At 44.7% G+C, this 19352-nt stretch overlaps 1 protein-coding gene across 10 annotated transcripts in view; it reads right to left on the minus strand.

Moving 5' to 3' along the window:
- Positions 1 to 19352, minus strand: part of RYR3 (ryanodine receptor 3) — a 786940-nt gene that overhangs the window by 333242 nt on the left and 434346 nt on the right. For all 10 annotated transcript variants that reach the window (XM_073638993.1, XM_073639000.1, XM_073639001.1 and 7 more), the window contains 4 exons: positions 9046 to 9850; positions 5168 to 5368; positions 4977 to 5079; positions 2648 to 2785 (listed from right to left, as the gene is read on the minus strand). In XM_073638993.1, the coding sequence (XP_073495094.1) occupies positions 2648 to 2785; positions 4977 to 5079; positions 5168 to 5368; positions 9046 to 9850 (1247 nt within the window). The remainder of the gene's footprint in view (positions 1 to 2647; positions 2786 to 4976; positions 5080 to 5167; positions 5369 to 9045; positions 9851 to 19352) is intronic.

Below are 19352 nucleotides of genomic sequence, written 5' to 3' on the forward strand. Positions count from 1 at the left end.
CAGTCAGTATTTTTCATCCATCTTGCTAGCATCATATCTATACAGCTCAGGTTCAGAACTGTCTTTTTATCTACTGCAATTGTTCATAACTACAAGAATTCAGGTTGAAAATAAACCTTCTGGAATCTTTATACGTGCCTCTGCAGTCGAGTTAAGCTATCTGATGAAATCACTTCTTGTGAGTAATGGTAAATACAGACATCCAAAGAAACGGTGTCTCAAGAGCCCCACATTCCCAGCCTAGTTATGAAGTCAGAATATGTGAAATGTATTTTCTCATATATATACTGTATTCATTTTTATTCTTTCCAGTAATAAACTGCTGAAATTTATGATATATTCCTTTTTAGAACATATGATGTACAAAAAAAATGAAAATACAGTAATTTATATAATGTAAAGTGTTATTGTAAAAGTAATAAATGTAAGTAGAGCAAATGTATGATCAAAATTATATTGAAACCTACAAAAACATGGAGTCAATAGTTCACCAAACTTAATGAACAAAAAAGTTTATTGAGAATATAAAAAAGAAATGGCATAAAACAAACATTAATAATAATAAATCTGTAGCGAAGACTCAGGTGAAAAAGGCACAAAATCTACACATATAATATAAGGGGTGCAGTATTACTACAAACATATGAAGCCCCCCGAGAAAGCCCATGTGAAACTCACATCTGGGGCTGCCGGCATATGATCTCGCATAGGGAGTAATGGGTAAGATACTACTTCTCTGATAATCTATTTACTGACCTTTCAAATGTACAGTATCTATGCTTACATCAGTCTATCAGCTTTGTAATTCATATAACCTTTATATGTGTTTACTAATACTGCACCCCTTATATTATATGTGTACACCTTGTGCCTTTTTCACCTGAGTCTTTGCTACAGATTGAATACTATTAATACTCTTTTGTCTATTAATTTTGGTAGACTATTGACTCCATGTTTTTGTAGAATTCATTATTAGCTCTAGAAGGGAGTCGTGGCCCCCTCCCCCTTATATAGGTTGGCCATTTTTTTTGGAACATGGCCTTTCAATTTTTTCATTCTATGTTATCGGTTCGGATGATATTTATCTGATAAAAATTATATTGTTAGCCAGAAAAATCGATGTAAATACCTTTATTGACTAACCAGAAAAATTACATGTGCAAACTACCTCTCAATTTGTAACAAAAAAATTAATTTGATTACCTTGGTTATCTTTAGGAAGCATCACCCCATCTTTCCTATACAAAAATGTCCTGTTGTAGCCTCTCTTAAATGTTGTGCTCTTAACTCACTCATTTGTAAATCTGCCTGATGAATGAGCCTCTGTGCTCTGAAAGCTTGCAAATATATTTTTTTCTGGTTAGCCAGTAAAGGTATCACTCCTAGAATACTTTTGTCTTTTTTAGGCATAAATGAATTTACGTCAATTTTAAAAAATACGTAGTGCATATTTCCCATCATGATATTTCACCTTTATATTCAGATGATCTACAGATTACACCTTCCCGATGGTGGTCCTCACCAGGATACACACTGGTCCCTGAGCTCTTTACATACTATGTTCGATGTATTGGTACAATTGTACCCTGTAGACAAAGCTGCTTGCCACTAGATGTCACTATCTACCTTGTCACAATACTGGAGGAACGAGATTTTCGATGGTTGTCTGTAGGAGAATACTTAATCAGAAACAGTAACAATATAAAGCAAGTGGATTTTTAGGAGAAGAGGTGTGAGTGAAGTATCAGACTGTAGAAATGGATCTCATAAATACTAGCAGTAGTAGACTAACCAACATGAACACTTCTCATATTCACTGTAATCCTTTTGTAGATGAGATCTCAGAAAAAAGGAGAATGTCGGAGATAATGATTCTTCCTTCCCAATCAGCTGTCAAGCAATGGGATAATATTACGGTGCATATCTGGAAATCACTGCAGGTGAGAAGTTCACAGAAAGTTGTCTGGTTGGAAAGGGTATTTGGATGGCAGACAACTTTTCCATATGTCCATCAAGCTCAAAATTTGATATGGTGATAGTAAAGATTTACGACTGCTTACAGATACTGCAGCAGTATCGATGTCCAGTAGCATTTTGCTTACACCAGCACAACTTCTTCAGTAAGAAATGACTATGAGCATGTGAATTATGTGGCCCAAGGAATCCAAGTCATCTGAGTGTGCAGATGCTTCAGGGGTACCGACAGGTGGTACTGTCCCCTCCTCAGCTATAAACAAGTAGTTATTTTTTCTCACTGAATGTCTAACGTCATTGAAATCTGATGCCTCTGACCGCGCTTAAAATTAGTCCTGGTAGCTGACTCCTGACCATGATCTGGAAAGGTCTGTGTTAGGGAAAGCTTTCCGGCACTCTAATAAGATCCTATCATTTTAATTTCAGTTTACCATCAGATATTAGCAGAGATTGGAAAGGATTAACTTGCTGCATCAGATGTCTTCTAAACCTGCCGGATCCAGGGACATAGCGTCAATAATCTCCGGCATTAGGAGATGCTATGCGAAGGGGCTTACAGCACTCTCACCACCTTCCATCTGATTAACTCTCTCTGGTTACAATGTAATTTATTATTAAACCTGTCATACTTTTTGCACCATCCATTCTACTATGAAATGTATTTAATACTTACTAGGAGATTTCTCCTCCTCCTCTGCTGGATCCTGCTCCTCAGTCTTTGGCCTTCCTTTGATTTTGTACACCAGTGATCGAAGACGACCTGTCCATGATGTATCTTCTTCCTCCTCTTCTTCTTCTTCAAGTGGAATTCCTTTATTTAAAAAGTTGAATATTAAACAATGACATATATTTTGTTTAAAAGTTGTATTGGTTTTTCTTTCTCAGTTATTCACTTTTTTTCATGACACATGAGGCTTTATTTCTATGAACTTTTTTCAGACTATAGCATTAAGTCGCATCAACATCATTTAATGAACTGCATAAATGTGGGCCTCCTTGATTACCAAGTATACAGTGGTCGGGATGGGAGGTATGGTAGGGATGGATAAAAAAGCCACAAAAACATCTCTGCTTCCTCTATGATGCAACATAGAGAAAGAAGAGAAAACAGATTCTGGTGGCCAGCTTTCCTTTCCTGGAGCTGTACGATTACCGTTCAACTGCAGATTCTGCAGAGTCTAGAGGGACATTTCAAAGGGCTTGTCCATTACTTGAACAACCCCTTCTGAATCCCCATATTTACCACCAGTAAAATAATTACACTTATACTCCACTCTGGTGCGGGCGCCATTCGAGCTGTGTTAGCACTGGCTCTCCTGTTAATCGCGTGACATTATTATGTCACGCAATCTCTGTGGCACTGGCTTCACTTTCCCTTCCTTCAGATGTAATAGACATCCAGAGGAAATGAGAGCTGCTGCCCTCTCAGTTCCTCTGGATGTCGTGATTCATCCGTAGGAGAGTGGAGTGAAGCCAGCGCTGAATGGCTGCAGCAATCGCGTGACAATGTCATGCGATCCCCAGGAAAGCCAGTGCTAACACCGCTGGAACGGTGCCAGCATTGGAGGCGAGTATGAGTGCTAATATTTTACTGGGGGCGGTATTCAGAAGGGGTTATCTGAGTATCAGCCTTTAAGACATTCGCTAGTCCAAATAGATTTTCCTATGTGATAGCTAGCATATACCACACATAGGATGAGTTCACATGTTCAGTAATCATCCACTTCAAACGTATCCACTAAACATAAAAAATTGGATCAGTTTCAAATCAATAGAAAAACTGATCTACTTTAAATGTGATAAATTCACATTAACTTGATTTACCAAAAGGATCCATCTGCAATCAGTTTTTTTTTTCGCTGGACAAAAAAGTTGTGTTTGCACAAGTTTTTTATCTGACTGAAGTTCACATATTCAATAATCATCTGTTTAAAATGGATCTAGTAAGCAAAAAAACAGGTTACTTCAAAAGGAAGTAAAATGTAGGGCATTTTACAGGATCCATAGACATCAATGTTAATAAAAAAATATATGGCTAAGGGAGACAAATCAGTAAAGATCCCAGAGGCAGAGCTCCCACCCGTCATGCATTTACTGTATAATCTATCCACTTACTTTAGTGGGATAACCTCTTTAAGGACCTTGCAATTTTACATTCAGGGTCAAGGGAATTTTTTATTTTATACCTCTCTGCATTCTGTCAGCAAACGGCACTCCAGCAGGTTTTTTTTTCAGCACTTGGTCAGTCATATACTCACCCTCCGGCGTCTTCACCGTTTATTAGCACCGCTTCGGTGCCATTTTGTGAGCATATCTTCTGACTGGCCGGAAGTCAAAAGCTAAGTCACAAGCTCTCAATGCAAGACAATGAGAGCCAGAAAGAGGTTCTCATAGACTTGTATTGAAAAGTGACTTCCACGCTGCTCCTTGAAACACTGGAGCTGCTGGCATGTCACTTTTGCTTGAGCTATAAAGAAAAATACAGGTTTTGCGATTTTGCTGGAGGGGAGTTAAAAAACCAAACAAAGTCATGCCTGTCACAGAGATAGTTTGTATCCCCCATGATATAATATTGCTGGAGAATCTGCATTTAGCACTTGGTGTCACCCTTTTCATTGTCTATAGGGCATGTGCTCTATTGATTGCCCAGTGTCAGGCTATGTAAGGAACATATTTCAGAAACAAATAAAATGGTAAAGTCTGATTGATGTTCTCTAATGTGGCCACATATTAATCTGTAGCCTAACCCTTAAAGACTGGTAACAATGAACCAACCGAAGTGAAACATTTCAATGTAAAACGATGTCTAGCGCCGGCAATACTGAACTGGTGCACAATCTAATTTTATGAAACCTATTGTCGTCTCTAGTGCATGTTGTAAGCCAAGCCACATGGCTTCAATCCTGGTGCCAAGTTTTAAGAATTATGTAAATTGTGCAAAACCGTATCGTAAGCAATCTCCACCTGTGGAGCCACATTTATATATGTATATATATCATTACCACAGTGCATTAGAAGATCCTCGTGGAACTCATACAGCTCATCCCGTATATCTTCAGGACAAGGGCTATCTTCATGTAGTTGGAAATTCAGAAGCATGTTAATCTGAAAATAGGGGAAAATATATATATATAGTGATTTTAACTGCTATTAAATAAAAAAAAAAAATAAAAGACTATTTTGGCCATATTACCTGTTCCTGTGGAGGAGAGCGGAACTCCCTGGTCTTCTTGGCCGTCAGGGCAGCGGACATGTTCAGTGCCTGCATCAGTTCATTGTAACGAAACTTCTGATTGTACTGGAGCTTTGACACAAAGTTATCGGAGAAGGAGACGATGGACTCCACGCGATGTTTCAGCTCACAGTCACAGAAGTAATGAAGTAGCTCACACATCTAAAAAATAAAAACAAGAGAAAGTAACTCAATGCCACATTATGTGGTCCACATGAGTCTTTTTGCTTAATTACTCTATACAGGATCGAAGCGGTAACAAGCATTTCTAATCTACATTTGAGATGTTTGATGTAAATTTGTTAATGAATTGTACCACCAAACTAAAGTGTATAAGGCAGGGATAAACAGCTGCTGGACTGAGGTCCAAATGCTGCCTGGGGACACTGATGCAGCAGACCTGCATTTATAGATGCAATGGAGTAAGGCAGGGTCTTCTTCAATGAATCTGGGATGGCAGGCAGAGATTGTAAAAATGCCTTTACAGATGTCACTTCAGGCATGGAACGGTGCTAAGCCATCAGCACTGGACCACCAACCGGCTTCTAATGACTTCAGCCAGCTGCCAGGCTTTATATGGGCGCTCAGACCAGTTGCTCTTTGTGTCCATCCTTTCCTTCCTTTTCCCTGTGCACTGTGTACAAGTTGCTCAGAACTAGAAGTTGGGAGACTTCACTACTGGACGGGTAACTCATTACTTCCACACTCAGCTAGTGGAAACGAGGCTTACAAAAGAACAGTTTACTTGTATAAACATGGACATTTACTAGACCAAACATCCTGGGAAGTGAACTGTTACTAATATTAAGTACCCCTCATCTTGGGTGGTCTATAATGCTATAATGATTTAGAAATGTTTATTGCATTACTGCATAAAATATTTTGCCTGGAAAAGTGCCATAAAGCTGCCAGTAACTGACAGGTCTCCTTGCGTGTGTGCATAGGGAGAGGCACATCAGTCACTGGCAAGGGGCATAGAGAAGCCGCTGGGAGGTCACCTCTCCGACTAGTCTCCAGTGCAGCTCGTTCTCTGGCCGGCTCTCAAAGTATGCTTTTCTTTGAAATGTTGAAGCGTGGCTGAAATCATGCAGTCAGTGTCTCATACATGCTGCCCGTGGATCAAGCAGCAAGAGTCACATAGGAAAGGTTTAGTTTACTATAAATTGGAAAATGGAGATATTTTCCATGAACGTAATCAAATTATAATAGCAATATATGATTGATACAGATCATCTCCATTAGGCTTAAAGGGAATCTGTCACCCCCCAGGCGAACTCAGACCTCTACTATGGGCATACAGGGTATAGAAAAGTAACTCTATACATACCTGTATGGCCCGTAGTAGAGGTTTGATTGCAGAGAAATCTGTTTTCATAACCTACGTCTACCACAGGCTTGGCGTCCCCCGAACGCCAAGAAATCCCCGCCTATCTGTTTATTATTCCCTGAAATGCTTAGTTATCATATCCCCCCCCCCCCTCCCCTGCATGTCACAGGGCCCTTTGACGTGCATTGTGCTCCCTGACATCCCGGGCATGCGCAAAGCGCCACTCACATAGAGCGCGCTTTGCTTCATCCCGGCCCCGAATCTCTGTGCTCTGCGCCGCAGGGTTCTATTGCGCAGGCGCTGGGGGGTCACTCACTTCCCGGCGCCTGCGCAGTAGAACCCTGCAGCGCAGTGCAGAGAGAGATGGGCCGGGGTGAAGCAAAGCACGCTCTATGTGAGTGGCGCTTTGCGCATGCCCGGGATGTCAGGGAGCACAGTGCACGTCAAAGGGCCCTGTGACATGCAGGGAAGGGGGGAATATGATAACTAAGCATATAGGCGGGATTTCGGGGGGAATAATAAACAGTTAGGCGGGGATTTCTTGGCGTCTGGGAGACGCCAAGTCTGTGTAAAACAGAGTTTATAAAAACAGATTTCTCTGCAATCAAACCTCTACTATGGGCCATACAGGTATGTATAGATTTACTTTTCTATACCCTGTATGCCCATAGTAGAGGTCTAATATCGCCCAAGGTGTGACAGACTCCCTATAAAAGGGGTTTCCTATGTACAAAGTTAACTTTAATCGGCTGTGATCCCATGCTGTGCTATCTGTATCCTCTCTTTTGCTTCCTCCCCAGCCCAGGAGATGTGGTATGATCAGACCGTGTTCCTTCATGGTCAGACACAGCCATTACACAGTACACAGCAAGGGCACATTTATAAGATTATCTCAGCACAGCAACATTTTTTTTAATACATCCAATTGTGGAAATTATTATTATTCCAAGATCTATTAAGTAAAATGTATTTTGTTCATGGGAAAACCCCTTTAAGCCTTAAAGGGGTTATCCAGGACTATTTTTTTCTTACTATGGATCTAAAAACTAACAGGCAGGTAGTTGTTAACCACTGATTGTTTTACCCGGCACTGACTCAGAGTGGTCATAGACCTCTCCTGCCGGCCATTCAGCTGCATCAACAGGGCAGCTCTTCTTCTTCCGGGCTGCTTTGTCGACAGGGTGTGACTGCCAGCGTCAAGCTGATTGACAGCCAGCTCCCTGCAGTTGGGCAACTGGGAGCCAGCTATTAATCAGCATGACGTCAGGAGTCACGCCCCATCAACAGAGCAGAGTGGAAGAGAAGTCACTGCTTTGTCGACATGATATCAGAAGAAGTCGCTGACTCGTCGGCAGGAGCGATCTGGGACTGTTCTGTGATGGCAGAAATCAGCCTCGGGCACAACAGGCAGGTAGGCAGCAACTACCTGCCTGCTAGATCTTAGGCCCGTAGCAAAAAATAATTAGTCCCGGATAACCCCATTAAAGGAAATCTGCCAGGATCCTTAGCGTAATTAAATCAAATGTATGGCCATGTAGATCATAGAAATACAACTTTATGCATGGCCAAAAAGCAAAGTGCCAGTGCAAAGAAAACCCGTTTAGAAAATATGTGTGAATAGGCCTGGAATCTGAAGTCTTGTGCTTTATTGGTGACTGACACAGCACATGAGTGATGCGGCCCAGGTACAAACAAGCATGTACAAGATTTCACATGCGATACCCTCATTGTATAGCAGTGGAAAAGTGCTGTCAATCTGTTGGGAAATACCGAGGTGGGTATATGCACACTACAGGCTAATTTGCATATTAATTTTAACCAAGTTTTCTCTGTGTTGACACATTGATTTGGGCTATAAAGGTGGGCATGAAATTCTATTTCAATGTCCTACATAGCCATGTATTCAGTTTATCTGCACTAATCATTCATTCTAACAGATAACCATTAAGAAATAACCTTGTATGTAATGATCCGTACCAATCATATTGGAATCAACTATTGGAAGTTGATTACAGTCTATTAGGACCAGCAAACATGGAATGTATTATCTATTTCCAAACTGGACCAAATTCAAACCTCAACCATGGGTTCTAACCATGGTACATTATTACTGTGTTGACCAATGGATTGATAGAGAAACAACAAACTTTATGTCACATTTCCAGGCAAAATGATTTATTCAGTTTGATTATACTAAAAATTCTGACAGATTCGCTTTAAAGACTGTTATTACTTGCAACTGAATTGAAAGAATTTCAGATAAATAATCATATTTTGTGTAGAAATATTTTTACAACATGAATATTAGGAGGACAAAGGGCATTAAATTGCATGGCAAGGACTAAAACATATCAACACACAGCAAGAAGGGCTCATATAAAAGTAGAGGCAAAAACATTGATAAATGTGAGAATAGGACCCTGCACATAAAATGTCATCATTCCATATACAATAGGGGAGCAGTTCAGTGGATGTTTGTTTCATAAAACCAACCTTATGGTAATTAAGTTACCTGAAGTTTGACAGATTCTGGTAGCCGAGTCTGCAGAAGACCTTTCGCAGGAGCCTTGGCTTCCCTTGTTGCTTTCTCTCCAGCTTCCACATCTTTTTCCTCGTCTTCTGCCACTTCTTCCTTCTCACAGTTCTCTTCTGCGTCTTCTTCTTTGTGGTCACCAAAAACATTTGGATCAATGAGTAGCAGAATTTGACGGACATCCTCATCCTCAAAAACCCCCATTATGAGAAGAGTGGCAATGAGCTTTAGCACTGGCACAAACTGGAATTCCACTTTGCCTCCCACAGGATCTCGGATATGGTCTCCACTGCTTTGCACCGCCTCTGTTAGCATGCCGATAGCTTTAGACTTAAGGATGTCAACGGGAATCTCTGGGCCATTTTGTTGCCTGTCTTCCCCAGTCAATACAAAGCAAGGTATTGTGAAATGGAGATCGGATTTCAGGCAGGTACTACGACCTACCCCAGGTAAGCCGTGTCTTTTTGACTCATCTGGGAACAGTCTGATTTGCCTCGTCTCATCCGTTATTGGAATAATAAACTCATTGTTCATCATTAGTTTTCCCTCCTTTGCAGATTCCAGGTAGATGCTGATGAGGAGGTTATAAAAACCAGATCTCAAGAGACCAGGCAGGTATTGGTTATCGATGGTATACAGAAGTTGGGACTGATCCACATGGCTGCATAAGGCATGGGCAACACGATTGTTACCCAGAGCACAAACAGCACAATACAACTTCAGGGTGTGATAGTGAAATTTCATCAAGTCTTCCTGCTCGGAAAGCTCTAAAATGTCAATACACCTGATAAAATGAAGAAAAAATGTGTAATATAAAATAATTTACAAAGAGATATGCATATATTAAAACATCATAGAATATCTGATTTATTCCTAGGAAATACAGTGTCTCATGATTATTGCTAAATAACCAATATCTAGTTATGTTTTTACATTCCTAAAAATTAAATAAAAAAAACAAACATTCACAGCTTTGTCAACAGATACCTTATTAATGTAATATAAGTCAGTGGGTGACTAGCTGTGGGAACAATGATTTCCCAAGACTTATCCTCTCTCTTGTCATGCGAGCAGGCCCCTGTGGGCATGAGTGACATGATTTGTAAGACAGACGTCACCGCCGGCCCTTTGCAAATATCGCGCATAAGTGCAACATTCTGTTTCCCTGGGAATGCACAACAAAGTTGAGTATAAGCTTCTCTGCTTCATAGGGGCACTGCATATGACCAGGAAGGCGGTAGTCAAGCAGATCCCAGCCAGCCGCGAAATTTGAAGTCTTACAAATGTTGTCACTCATACCCACTCATTCTCCACACTCCGGTCGAGGAGATACATACAAGGGATCTGGAGAAAGAGCTGAAACCATACACAGCACTCGATATACAGTACATTGCACAACTCTTGCTGAGTATCATAAAACTCAACGGATCCCTCGGGGCTTTAGAGTCTCACTACGTCCAACCCTATTCAGTGATAATCAGGACTATTGTGCTAAATTCGAGGGGATCTTAAATAAATGTTCTATGGACATTATACGCCTAACGATTGATTTCTTACAGAAGGAAATAACAGATTTGAATTGTAAGATATCTACCACTGAACAACAACTCTTCAACACTGTACCATCCGAGGAGGTCACTGCCCTGAAGACAAGCAACAACAAGACCATCAGCGATTACCGTAACGATTTACAAGTAAAGAAAAAGTCAAAATTTCTTTGTGACACGGAGGATTATTTACATAATCAAGTGTATAGATGGCGTACCTCAGACGTCAACAGAAGTGGAAGATTCCCTAGACGGGGTTACAATACTTCATCAGGATGCAATTCCTCCACCGACAGTGAACGTGGCACCCAGCACTCAAGTTATTTTTTAGGACAGCCCGGAACCCGTCCATACAGAACAAAACGCGGAGGGGGAGACGAACATCAGCCGGACAACACCCGCATGACAACAAGGTTCCAGGTAGGACAGAGAACGAGAACATAGTGTACAATAACTCCACGTACAACTTAGCACCAGCAGAACTGACTGTGCTTCAGAAAGGACTATCATTTTGCCCCACACCATCTTTTTATACTTTCCTGTTGGAACAGGAACTACATAGATTTTACAGGACACTTAGGCTTAAAGTGCACTTTTCAAGAGATCAGCGTGATGTTGTCAGTATGGTAGAGGATCAGAATGATGATAAGTTCTCTTTGCACAAACTACACCTTAGGGTCCCTAGTCACTTCCAACCCCCACGTTATTACCACTATGTCGAAACGTTTATTGATTTAGCCTAAAGGGACATAGATAATATGTTACAAGCAATTAAGAGAGGACAGTTCCATAATAAAAGTAATTTAACTAAAGATGAACATAGAGCAATGTTGTCCCTCAAAAATAAGAGAGACCTCATGATAAAACCAGCCGACAAGGGCGGTGCGGTGGTCGTGATGGACCGCTCGTACTACATTTCTGAGATCAAGACACAGTTAAGTGACAAGGAAACCTACCTTGCCATCCCCTACAATCCAATATCAGAGATAGCTGATCTCATTGCTAAAATGGTGGCTCACCATTCACATAGGGGCCCAGTCGACTCTAAACTCTGTGAATTTCTGGTTAACAAACATCCAATTATACCTATTTTTTATATGTTACCAAAAATACATAAAAATTTACAAACACTTCCAGGCAGACCAATTGTTGCTTCCACTGACTCAGTCCTATCACCACTGGCTATCACACTTGAAAAGATTCTGATGCCACACATCCCAAAAATGTCTTCATACCTCAAGGATACTGGTCATTTCTTAACATCTATACGGGGGCTGGGTGCCATACCTATTACTAGTCTTTTGGTCACAATAGATGTAAATAATTTATATACTAGCATAGACCATAACAAGGGAATTGAAGCAACATCCAATTTTCTTCATACTTAAACTAACCTAACATCAGCACAGATGCAATTCTGTATTGACATTTTAACATTGATCCTTACCAAGAATTATTTCCTCTTTGAGGATCAGTTCTATTTACAAAAGAGGGGAACCGCACGCAATGGGCTTGAACGTAGCGCCCCCCTATGCAAATATCTTCATGGCAGACTTTGAGGAGGTTTTTGTCTATACCCATACTCTCTTCCAAAAATTCGGATTATATTGGAAACATTTTATAGACGATATCTTCTGTATCTGGATGGGTACTGACCATGAGCTCCTGGCTTTTTTTGAGTACCTTAACACGTGTCCCTAATCTTACTTTCACAATACATTATAACCAACATTCTATCCATTTCTTGGACACCTTGATCACAATCACAGAGATGGGCTCTCTTGAAAGTGATCTATATGTCAAACCGACAGACAAGAATAGCCTACTGCTATATTCAAGTTGCCATCCACGACACATAAAAAGATCTCTTCCTAAGTCACAGCACTGTAGGGTTGACAGTATTGTATCTGTAACGGGTCCGGGAGGCGGAACCTCTGAGCTACTATACAAGGGGGCGGCCCTTGTAAGGGAGCGGGTGGCAGTCTCTGGATGAACGGACAGGGAGATACGGCAAGTGATCAGGGCAGTCTCTGGGTGAACGGACAGGGAGATACGGCAAGTGATCAGGGCAGTCTCTGGGTAAGGGGTAGGTACGACCTGTGATGGCAGAGCCTCCGGGTAGGCTAGCAGGCAGATGGTAGATTGGTGCTCCCAGGTGAGCAAGCGAGAGTCTCTGGAATAGCAGGTGGTCACGGCACGTGACGGCGGAGCCTCCGGGCTGGCAGGCAGGCAGGTAACGGAGAAGCGCTCCCAGGTGAGCGGGCAAGAGTCTCTGGAATAGCTGGTGGTCACGGCACGTGACGGCGGAGCCTCCGGGCTGGCAGGCAGGCAGGTAACGGAGAAGCGCTCCCAGGTGAGCGGGCAAGAGTCTCTGGAATAGCTGGTGGTCACCGCACGTGACAACGGAGCCTCCGGGCTGGCAAGCAGGCAGGTAACGGAGAAGCGCTCCCAGGTGAGCGGGCAAGCTGGTCCATAGACAGACTGACCGGAGTAGTAAGGCAGACCGTCGGACCTCAGGCAAGCAGGCAGGTAGCTGATATGCGCTCCCAGGTGAGCGGGCAGGCTGGTCCTTAGACAGACTGACAGGAGTAGTAAGGCAGACCGTCGGACCTCAAACTGGCAGACAGGTAACAAGTATTCAGGCAGGAATCAGGCAGGTAACTGGCAGGAATCAGGCAGGTAACTGGCAGGTAACTGGCAACGGGACCTGAGGGCTGAAGCACAGGTGAGACACAGGTGCAAACAACATTGCTCGGGCACCTCCATTTTGGAGGAGGTGCCTTATATATGATGAAGTCCTCCGGCCATTGGCCGGGGACTCCTTAGGACGGCGCGCGCGGCCCCTTTAAGAGGAGGGGAGCGCGCGCGCGCGCGCCCTAAGCACAGGTGCCGGGAAGGAGCGGGGAGAGGACGCCGGGACGGAGCGCGCGCTGACAGCAGAGCGGTGAGGGGAGCAGCGTCCCTGCCTAGCAGAGGGCAGGGACGCCAGCGCTACAGTACCCCCCCCTTTAGGCCCCCCCTTTTTTAGGCCAGACAGAAATTTAGCTAGGATGAGAGGGGCATGGATATTCTCCCGGGGCTCCCACGTTCTCTCCTCAGGACCAAACCCCCTCCAATCTACCAAGAAAAAGGTCTTTCCTCTTACCCTTTTGCTGGCAAGAATGTTCTCTACCTCAAACTTGTCCTCAGCAGAAACCAGAGCAGAAGGCGTACCTATAGACTTAGAAAAAGAGTTAAGTACCACAGGTTTGAGGAGAGATACATGGAAGGAGTTAGGGATCCGTAAGTTGGCCGGGAGTTTCAATTTATAGGCTACCGGGTTGATCTGACCGATGACCACCAGTGGGCCGATGAACCGAGACCCTAACTTATAGGAAGGGATCTTGAGTCGGACATATTTGGACGAGAGCCAGACTTTATCCCCAGGACGGAATTGAGGAGGGTCCATCGCTAAATGCTGCCAGGGGGCAGCAGGTACTGGCAGAGGAAGAAGGCGGCCGGCCGACAGGTGTCTCGGAACTTTGTTGCGGGCGCAGGACACACAGGCAGAAACAAAGTCCATAACATCCTTGTGCAGGTTAGGCCACCAGTAGTGTCGGGTAATGAGCTGGAGGGTCTTTTTCCGACCGGCGTGGTCAGCTAGTTTAGACGAATGACCCCAGTGTAGGATTCTCTCCCGATCAGGTACCAATACGAACGTCTTACCAGGAGGGAGACAATTTAGACTCACGGGAGCCACCTGCATTACTCTGGCGGGATCGATGGGGCAGTCACATGGTCTATGAGGTGGTGATGTCTCTGCCTCCTCCTTAACAAAGACATCAGCACTAGACCAATAAGGAATCGGAAGTCCAGGTAGATTAGCTGGGATAGGAGAGGGACGGACGGAATGGACGGGAACCAGGCAGGTTTTATGACAGGCCTGTCCCCAGTGAAGGACTTCTCCGGTTTGCCAGTCAAGCACGGGTGCATGTCTCTGGAGCCAAGGCAGACCTAGCAAGAGGGCGTGAGGGAGACCAGGCAGAACGTGAAAGGAGATACTCTCTGAATGCAGCATTCCCACCTGCAGAGTAATGGATTCGGTGATGAATTGGATGGGGCGAGGTAAGAGGCCCCCATCCACGGCAACAACAGACAAGGGTACAGCCAGAGGTTTGGTGGGGATGCGGAATTTCTCCACCAGAGACTGTGAAATAAGATTTCCGGCTGCTCCAGAGTCAAGTTGGGCTAGTTCGGAATAACGATTCTCCCCGCAGATGATTGAGACTGACAACAGCAGGGATGGAGAGGATTTATTTTTGTCTAGATCGACCCCTCTGAGTGAACCTAGATACAGGCGTTCTCCTGACCTCTCCGGGCAGGCACGGATCAGATGCTCCTTACTGCCACAGTAGAAGCAGCTCCCCTCGGCACGGCGGAAATCCTGACGGGATTTGACCATCTTGGTCTGGTCGACCTGCATAGGCTCAGGAGAGTGTACCTGGGGAGAAACGGAAGGAATGACGGGTTCCTGGAAAGTAGGAGCTAAACGTGGAATCCTTCCCTCACGGGTGACCTCTTTGGCACACTCCTGGAACCGTAGGTCAATCCGGGTGGCAAGGGTTATTAGATCATCGAGAGTGGTAGGAATGTCCCGACCAGCAAGTTCATCTTTAATACGGCCGGACAGACCCTCCCAGAAGACGGATACCAGGGCTTCGTTATCCCAGGCCAGCTCCGAGGCAAGGGTACGGAACCGTATGGCATATTGGCCCACGGTGAGGCTTCCCTGACGGAGGCGAAGCAGAGAAGATGCGGATGAGGTCCTCCGTCCGGGTTCGTCGAAGGCTTTCCGGAAAGCCATGAGAAAGGCAGGCAAGTCGGACACTAGGGGGTCTCCTCTCTCCCATAGAGGATTTAGCCAGGCCAGGGCCTCCCCGGTGAGATGGGACATGATAAAGGCAATTTTGGCTCGGTCGGAGTTAAACTGGTGGGACAATAGTTCAAAATGCAGGGTGCACTGATTTATGAAGCCCCGAGCCAGGACGGAGTCGCCTCCGAAGCGAGGAGGTGCAGAGAGCCGGGGTCCGGAAAAGGATACCATGGTACTGGCCGTAGTTGCAGGATCAGACAGGGTGTTCAGGCGAGTATTAACATTCCGCAGATGACCCAGGATGGCCTCCTGTTGGGACTTCTGACGGGACAGTTCAAGACAGAGGTCCGAGAGCGAGGGAGCTTGGGTGCCACCGGGTTCCATGGCCCGAGCAAACTGTAACGGGTCCGGGAGGCGGAACCTCTGAGCTACTATACAAGGGGGCGGCCCTTGTAAGGGAGCGGGTGGCAGTCTCTGGATGAACGGACAGGGAGATACGGCAAGTGATCAGGGCAGTCTCTGGGTGAACGGACAGGGAGATACGGCAAGTGATCAGGGCAGTCTCTGGGTAAGGGGTAGGTACGACCTGTGATGGCAGAGCCTCCGGGTAGGCTAGCAGGCAGATGGTAGATTGGTGCTCCCAGGTGAGCAAGCGAGAGTCTCTGGAATAGCAGGTGGTCACGGCACGTGACGGCGGAGCCTCCGGGCTGGCAGGCAGGCAGGTAACGGAGAAGCGCTCCCAGGTGAGCGGGCAAGAGTCTCTGGAATAGCTGGTGGTCACGGCACGTGACGGCGGAGCCTCCGGGCTGGCAGGCAGGCAGGTAACGGAGAAGCGCTCCCAGGTGAGCGGGCAAGAGTCTCTGGAATAGCTGGTGGTCACCGCACGTGACAACGGAGCCTCCGGGCTGGCAAGCAGGCAGGTAACGGAGAAGCGCTCCCAGGTGAGCGGGCAAGCTGGTCCATAGACAGACTGACCGGAGTAGTAAGGCAGACCGTCGGACCTCAGGCAAGCAGGCAGGTAGCTGATATGCGCTCCCAGGTGAGCGGGCAGGCTGGTCCTTAGACAGACTGACAGGAGTAGTAAGGCAGACCGTCGGACCTCAAACTGGCAGACAGGTAACAAGTATTCAGGCAGGAATCAGGCAGGTAACTGGCAGGAATCAGGCAGGTAACTGGCAGGTAACTGGCAACGGGACCTGAGGGCTGAAGCACAGGTGAGACACAGGTGCAAACAACATTGCTCGGGCACCTCCATTTTGGAGGAGGTGCCTTATATATGATGAAGTCCTCCGGCCATTGGCCGGGGACTCCTTAGGACGGCGCGCGCGGCCCCTTTAAGAGGAGGGGAGCGCGCGCGCGCGCGCCCTAAGCACAGGTGCCGGGAAGGAGCGGGGAGAGGACGCCGGGACGGAGCGCGCGCTGACAGCAGAGCGGTGAGGGGAGCAGCGTCCCTGCCTAGCAGAGGGCAGGGACGCCAGCGCTACAGTATCTGATAATGAAAAAAAAAACCTAAGGCATAAAGGGATGGATAAAAATTTCATCAATGGGGTTATCCAAGTCATACCTTACAATTCAATGACCAATGTCCCCCTATTTAAGATAAAACTGAAAGATTGGCCTTTGTCAACACCTATCATCCTTTCAGTGGAGCAATTCACCAATGTATTTAGCGACACTGGACACTATTGACACAATCCTATCCATCAATTCCTGAGTTCCAGAATAAACCCTTATTGTGCAATAAACGTCCACAAAATATCAGTGACCATTTGGTCAGAGCAGATGTAGGTTCAGTCAGGAAGGTAGCCTCTCAACGCACTTTAGTGACACCACGCCGTGACACCTTTCCCTGTATAGGGCATCTACAATGTTCTAACATTACAAAAGGAGACACTTTCACACACCCGTTATCTGGCAAACGGTATCAAATTAGGGAATATTTCACTTGTGACTCAAATTATGTGATGTATTTCATAAAATGCCCTTGCGGTCTCGGATATGTTGGGGAGACCACCCAGCATATCCTAGATCGCATTTCACAGCACAAGTCCACCATAAGATGTGGTCGCACTAAGTTACCAATACCAGCCCATTTGAGCGCCATGTCCCATACAGTGTCCCAGTTGAGGTACCAGGTCATTGACCATGTACCATTGAATCAGAGAGGGGGTAATCGAATCCAAAGGTTAAAAGAGCGCGAGTCCTTTTGGATACACATGCTCCAGACCCTGCATCCAAAGGGCCTTAATAGGGAAAATGAGATACAGCATTAGGTGCAATTCTAAATTAAGAATTAGGGATCTTCTTTTATTGGGTCTTATTGTGTTTTGTTATTGTCTATATACCCGAATTATTGGTACAATTGTTGTTAAGAGTACACGTCTTATTTTTTCTCTCTCTTCATTTTAGGTCACTCAATAATATAAAGTGTGCACACCGGCATATCTTTTTCCCTAGAGTTCTTTAGCACCACCTATTGGGAGCACCACCTATAATAATCAAATACGTTACGTGTGGGGAGAGACAACCTAATCTGCATAAATTTCCTGCGGACAACCTTATCTGAATAAATTTCCTGTGGAACCCAAGTTAAACAGTCTGGGGGCTACTTGCATTCCACCGGACCAGAAACTCCAGTATGCGGGACACCATCTTCCACTGAGCGGCATCACTTGGACTGCATGCGTTCCACAGGCCGGAAGTACTAGGGCACATGACCGGAAGGCCCGGCACACACGACCTGCAGGTCCTGTGCACATTAACTAGACGCGCACGCGCGGCGCACCCATCGAAGCCACAAATGAAGACTTGCACCGCTTAGTATATAAGTATATTACGGCCATCCTGCAATCACCCCACACACTCAGGTACTGGTTATACGGCCTTACAGGCCTATGGACTCCCCACTTTGTATTATGCATTTTCTTTATCTTCCCTATTTTTCTATAACATCGGATTTTGTTCGCAATACCGGTTCTTATGCACACTATTATGTTTTTCTTTTTGATGGTACATAAATCTGAATGTGTCTTATACTAGGACATTGTAATGCTCCCTCCTTGACCTTCTGGATTTTCACTCTGAGTACCTCAGGATTCCATATTGCAATATTAGGTAATATAATAATCTCTTTGATTGGATAACACAGCCCAGATGGACCTTTATATATCCTGTTATATTATATGCACGCTGATACCCTACCTCGGTTTGCCATATCCACCTTTAAGGAAACTGCCAATTGCTATATACTACGATTGTAGCCATAATTTCCTTATCCCGAGGCAATTCTACTTGATTTTATTATTTAGTTTTTACTTATCCTTTATGTACATTAACAATTATATTTTCTGTATACTGATTATTTTTTCTGTTTAGAGAATGTCTTGATAAAGACCGATAAACGATCGAAACGTTGGTTTAGGGACCTATGTTCTGTTCCGCCAGTGGGGTAAAGTTTGTTTAATAAAGCATTCAAAATTATCTTCATTCGAGTGCCGAAGTTTTATCTCTTTTTTGAGAGGTAGGATTAGTCCGGGAAAATCAACATCCCCAAACTAGTCACCCACTGATTTACATAACGTGAGCACAGGGCTCAAAGTTATCTCTACATTTATGCAGCAATCACTATGCAGCAACAAGGGGTTTGTTAGAATGCAGGAAAAGGGTCAAAAACAGACATAGGGGCGGTTTAGGGGGCTGGGCAGCTTAGAGGTTACCTTTTAGCCACAAGAAAAGGTAATGAGAGACTCAAGTGTTGCTCTCCAAAAATTCCTTGTAAGACAACATCTTGAATATGAGATTCAATACAGGACTGCATATTGTAAAAAAAGATATTGGGCAGTAGCAGAAGATTCAAAGGTGGATGATTACTAGATTATTCAATGGGA

Source organism: Phyllobates terribilis, unplaced genomic scaffold (genome assembly GCF_046119375.1).
Source record: "Phyllobates terribilis strain yellow unplaced genomic scaffold, ASM4611937v1 Scaffold_7__3_contigs__length_470593459, whole genome shotgun sequence".
NCBI classification, from domain to species: domain Eukaryota; kingdom Metazoa; phylum Chordata; class Amphibia; order Anura; family Dendrobatidae; genus Phyllobates; species Phyllobates terribilis.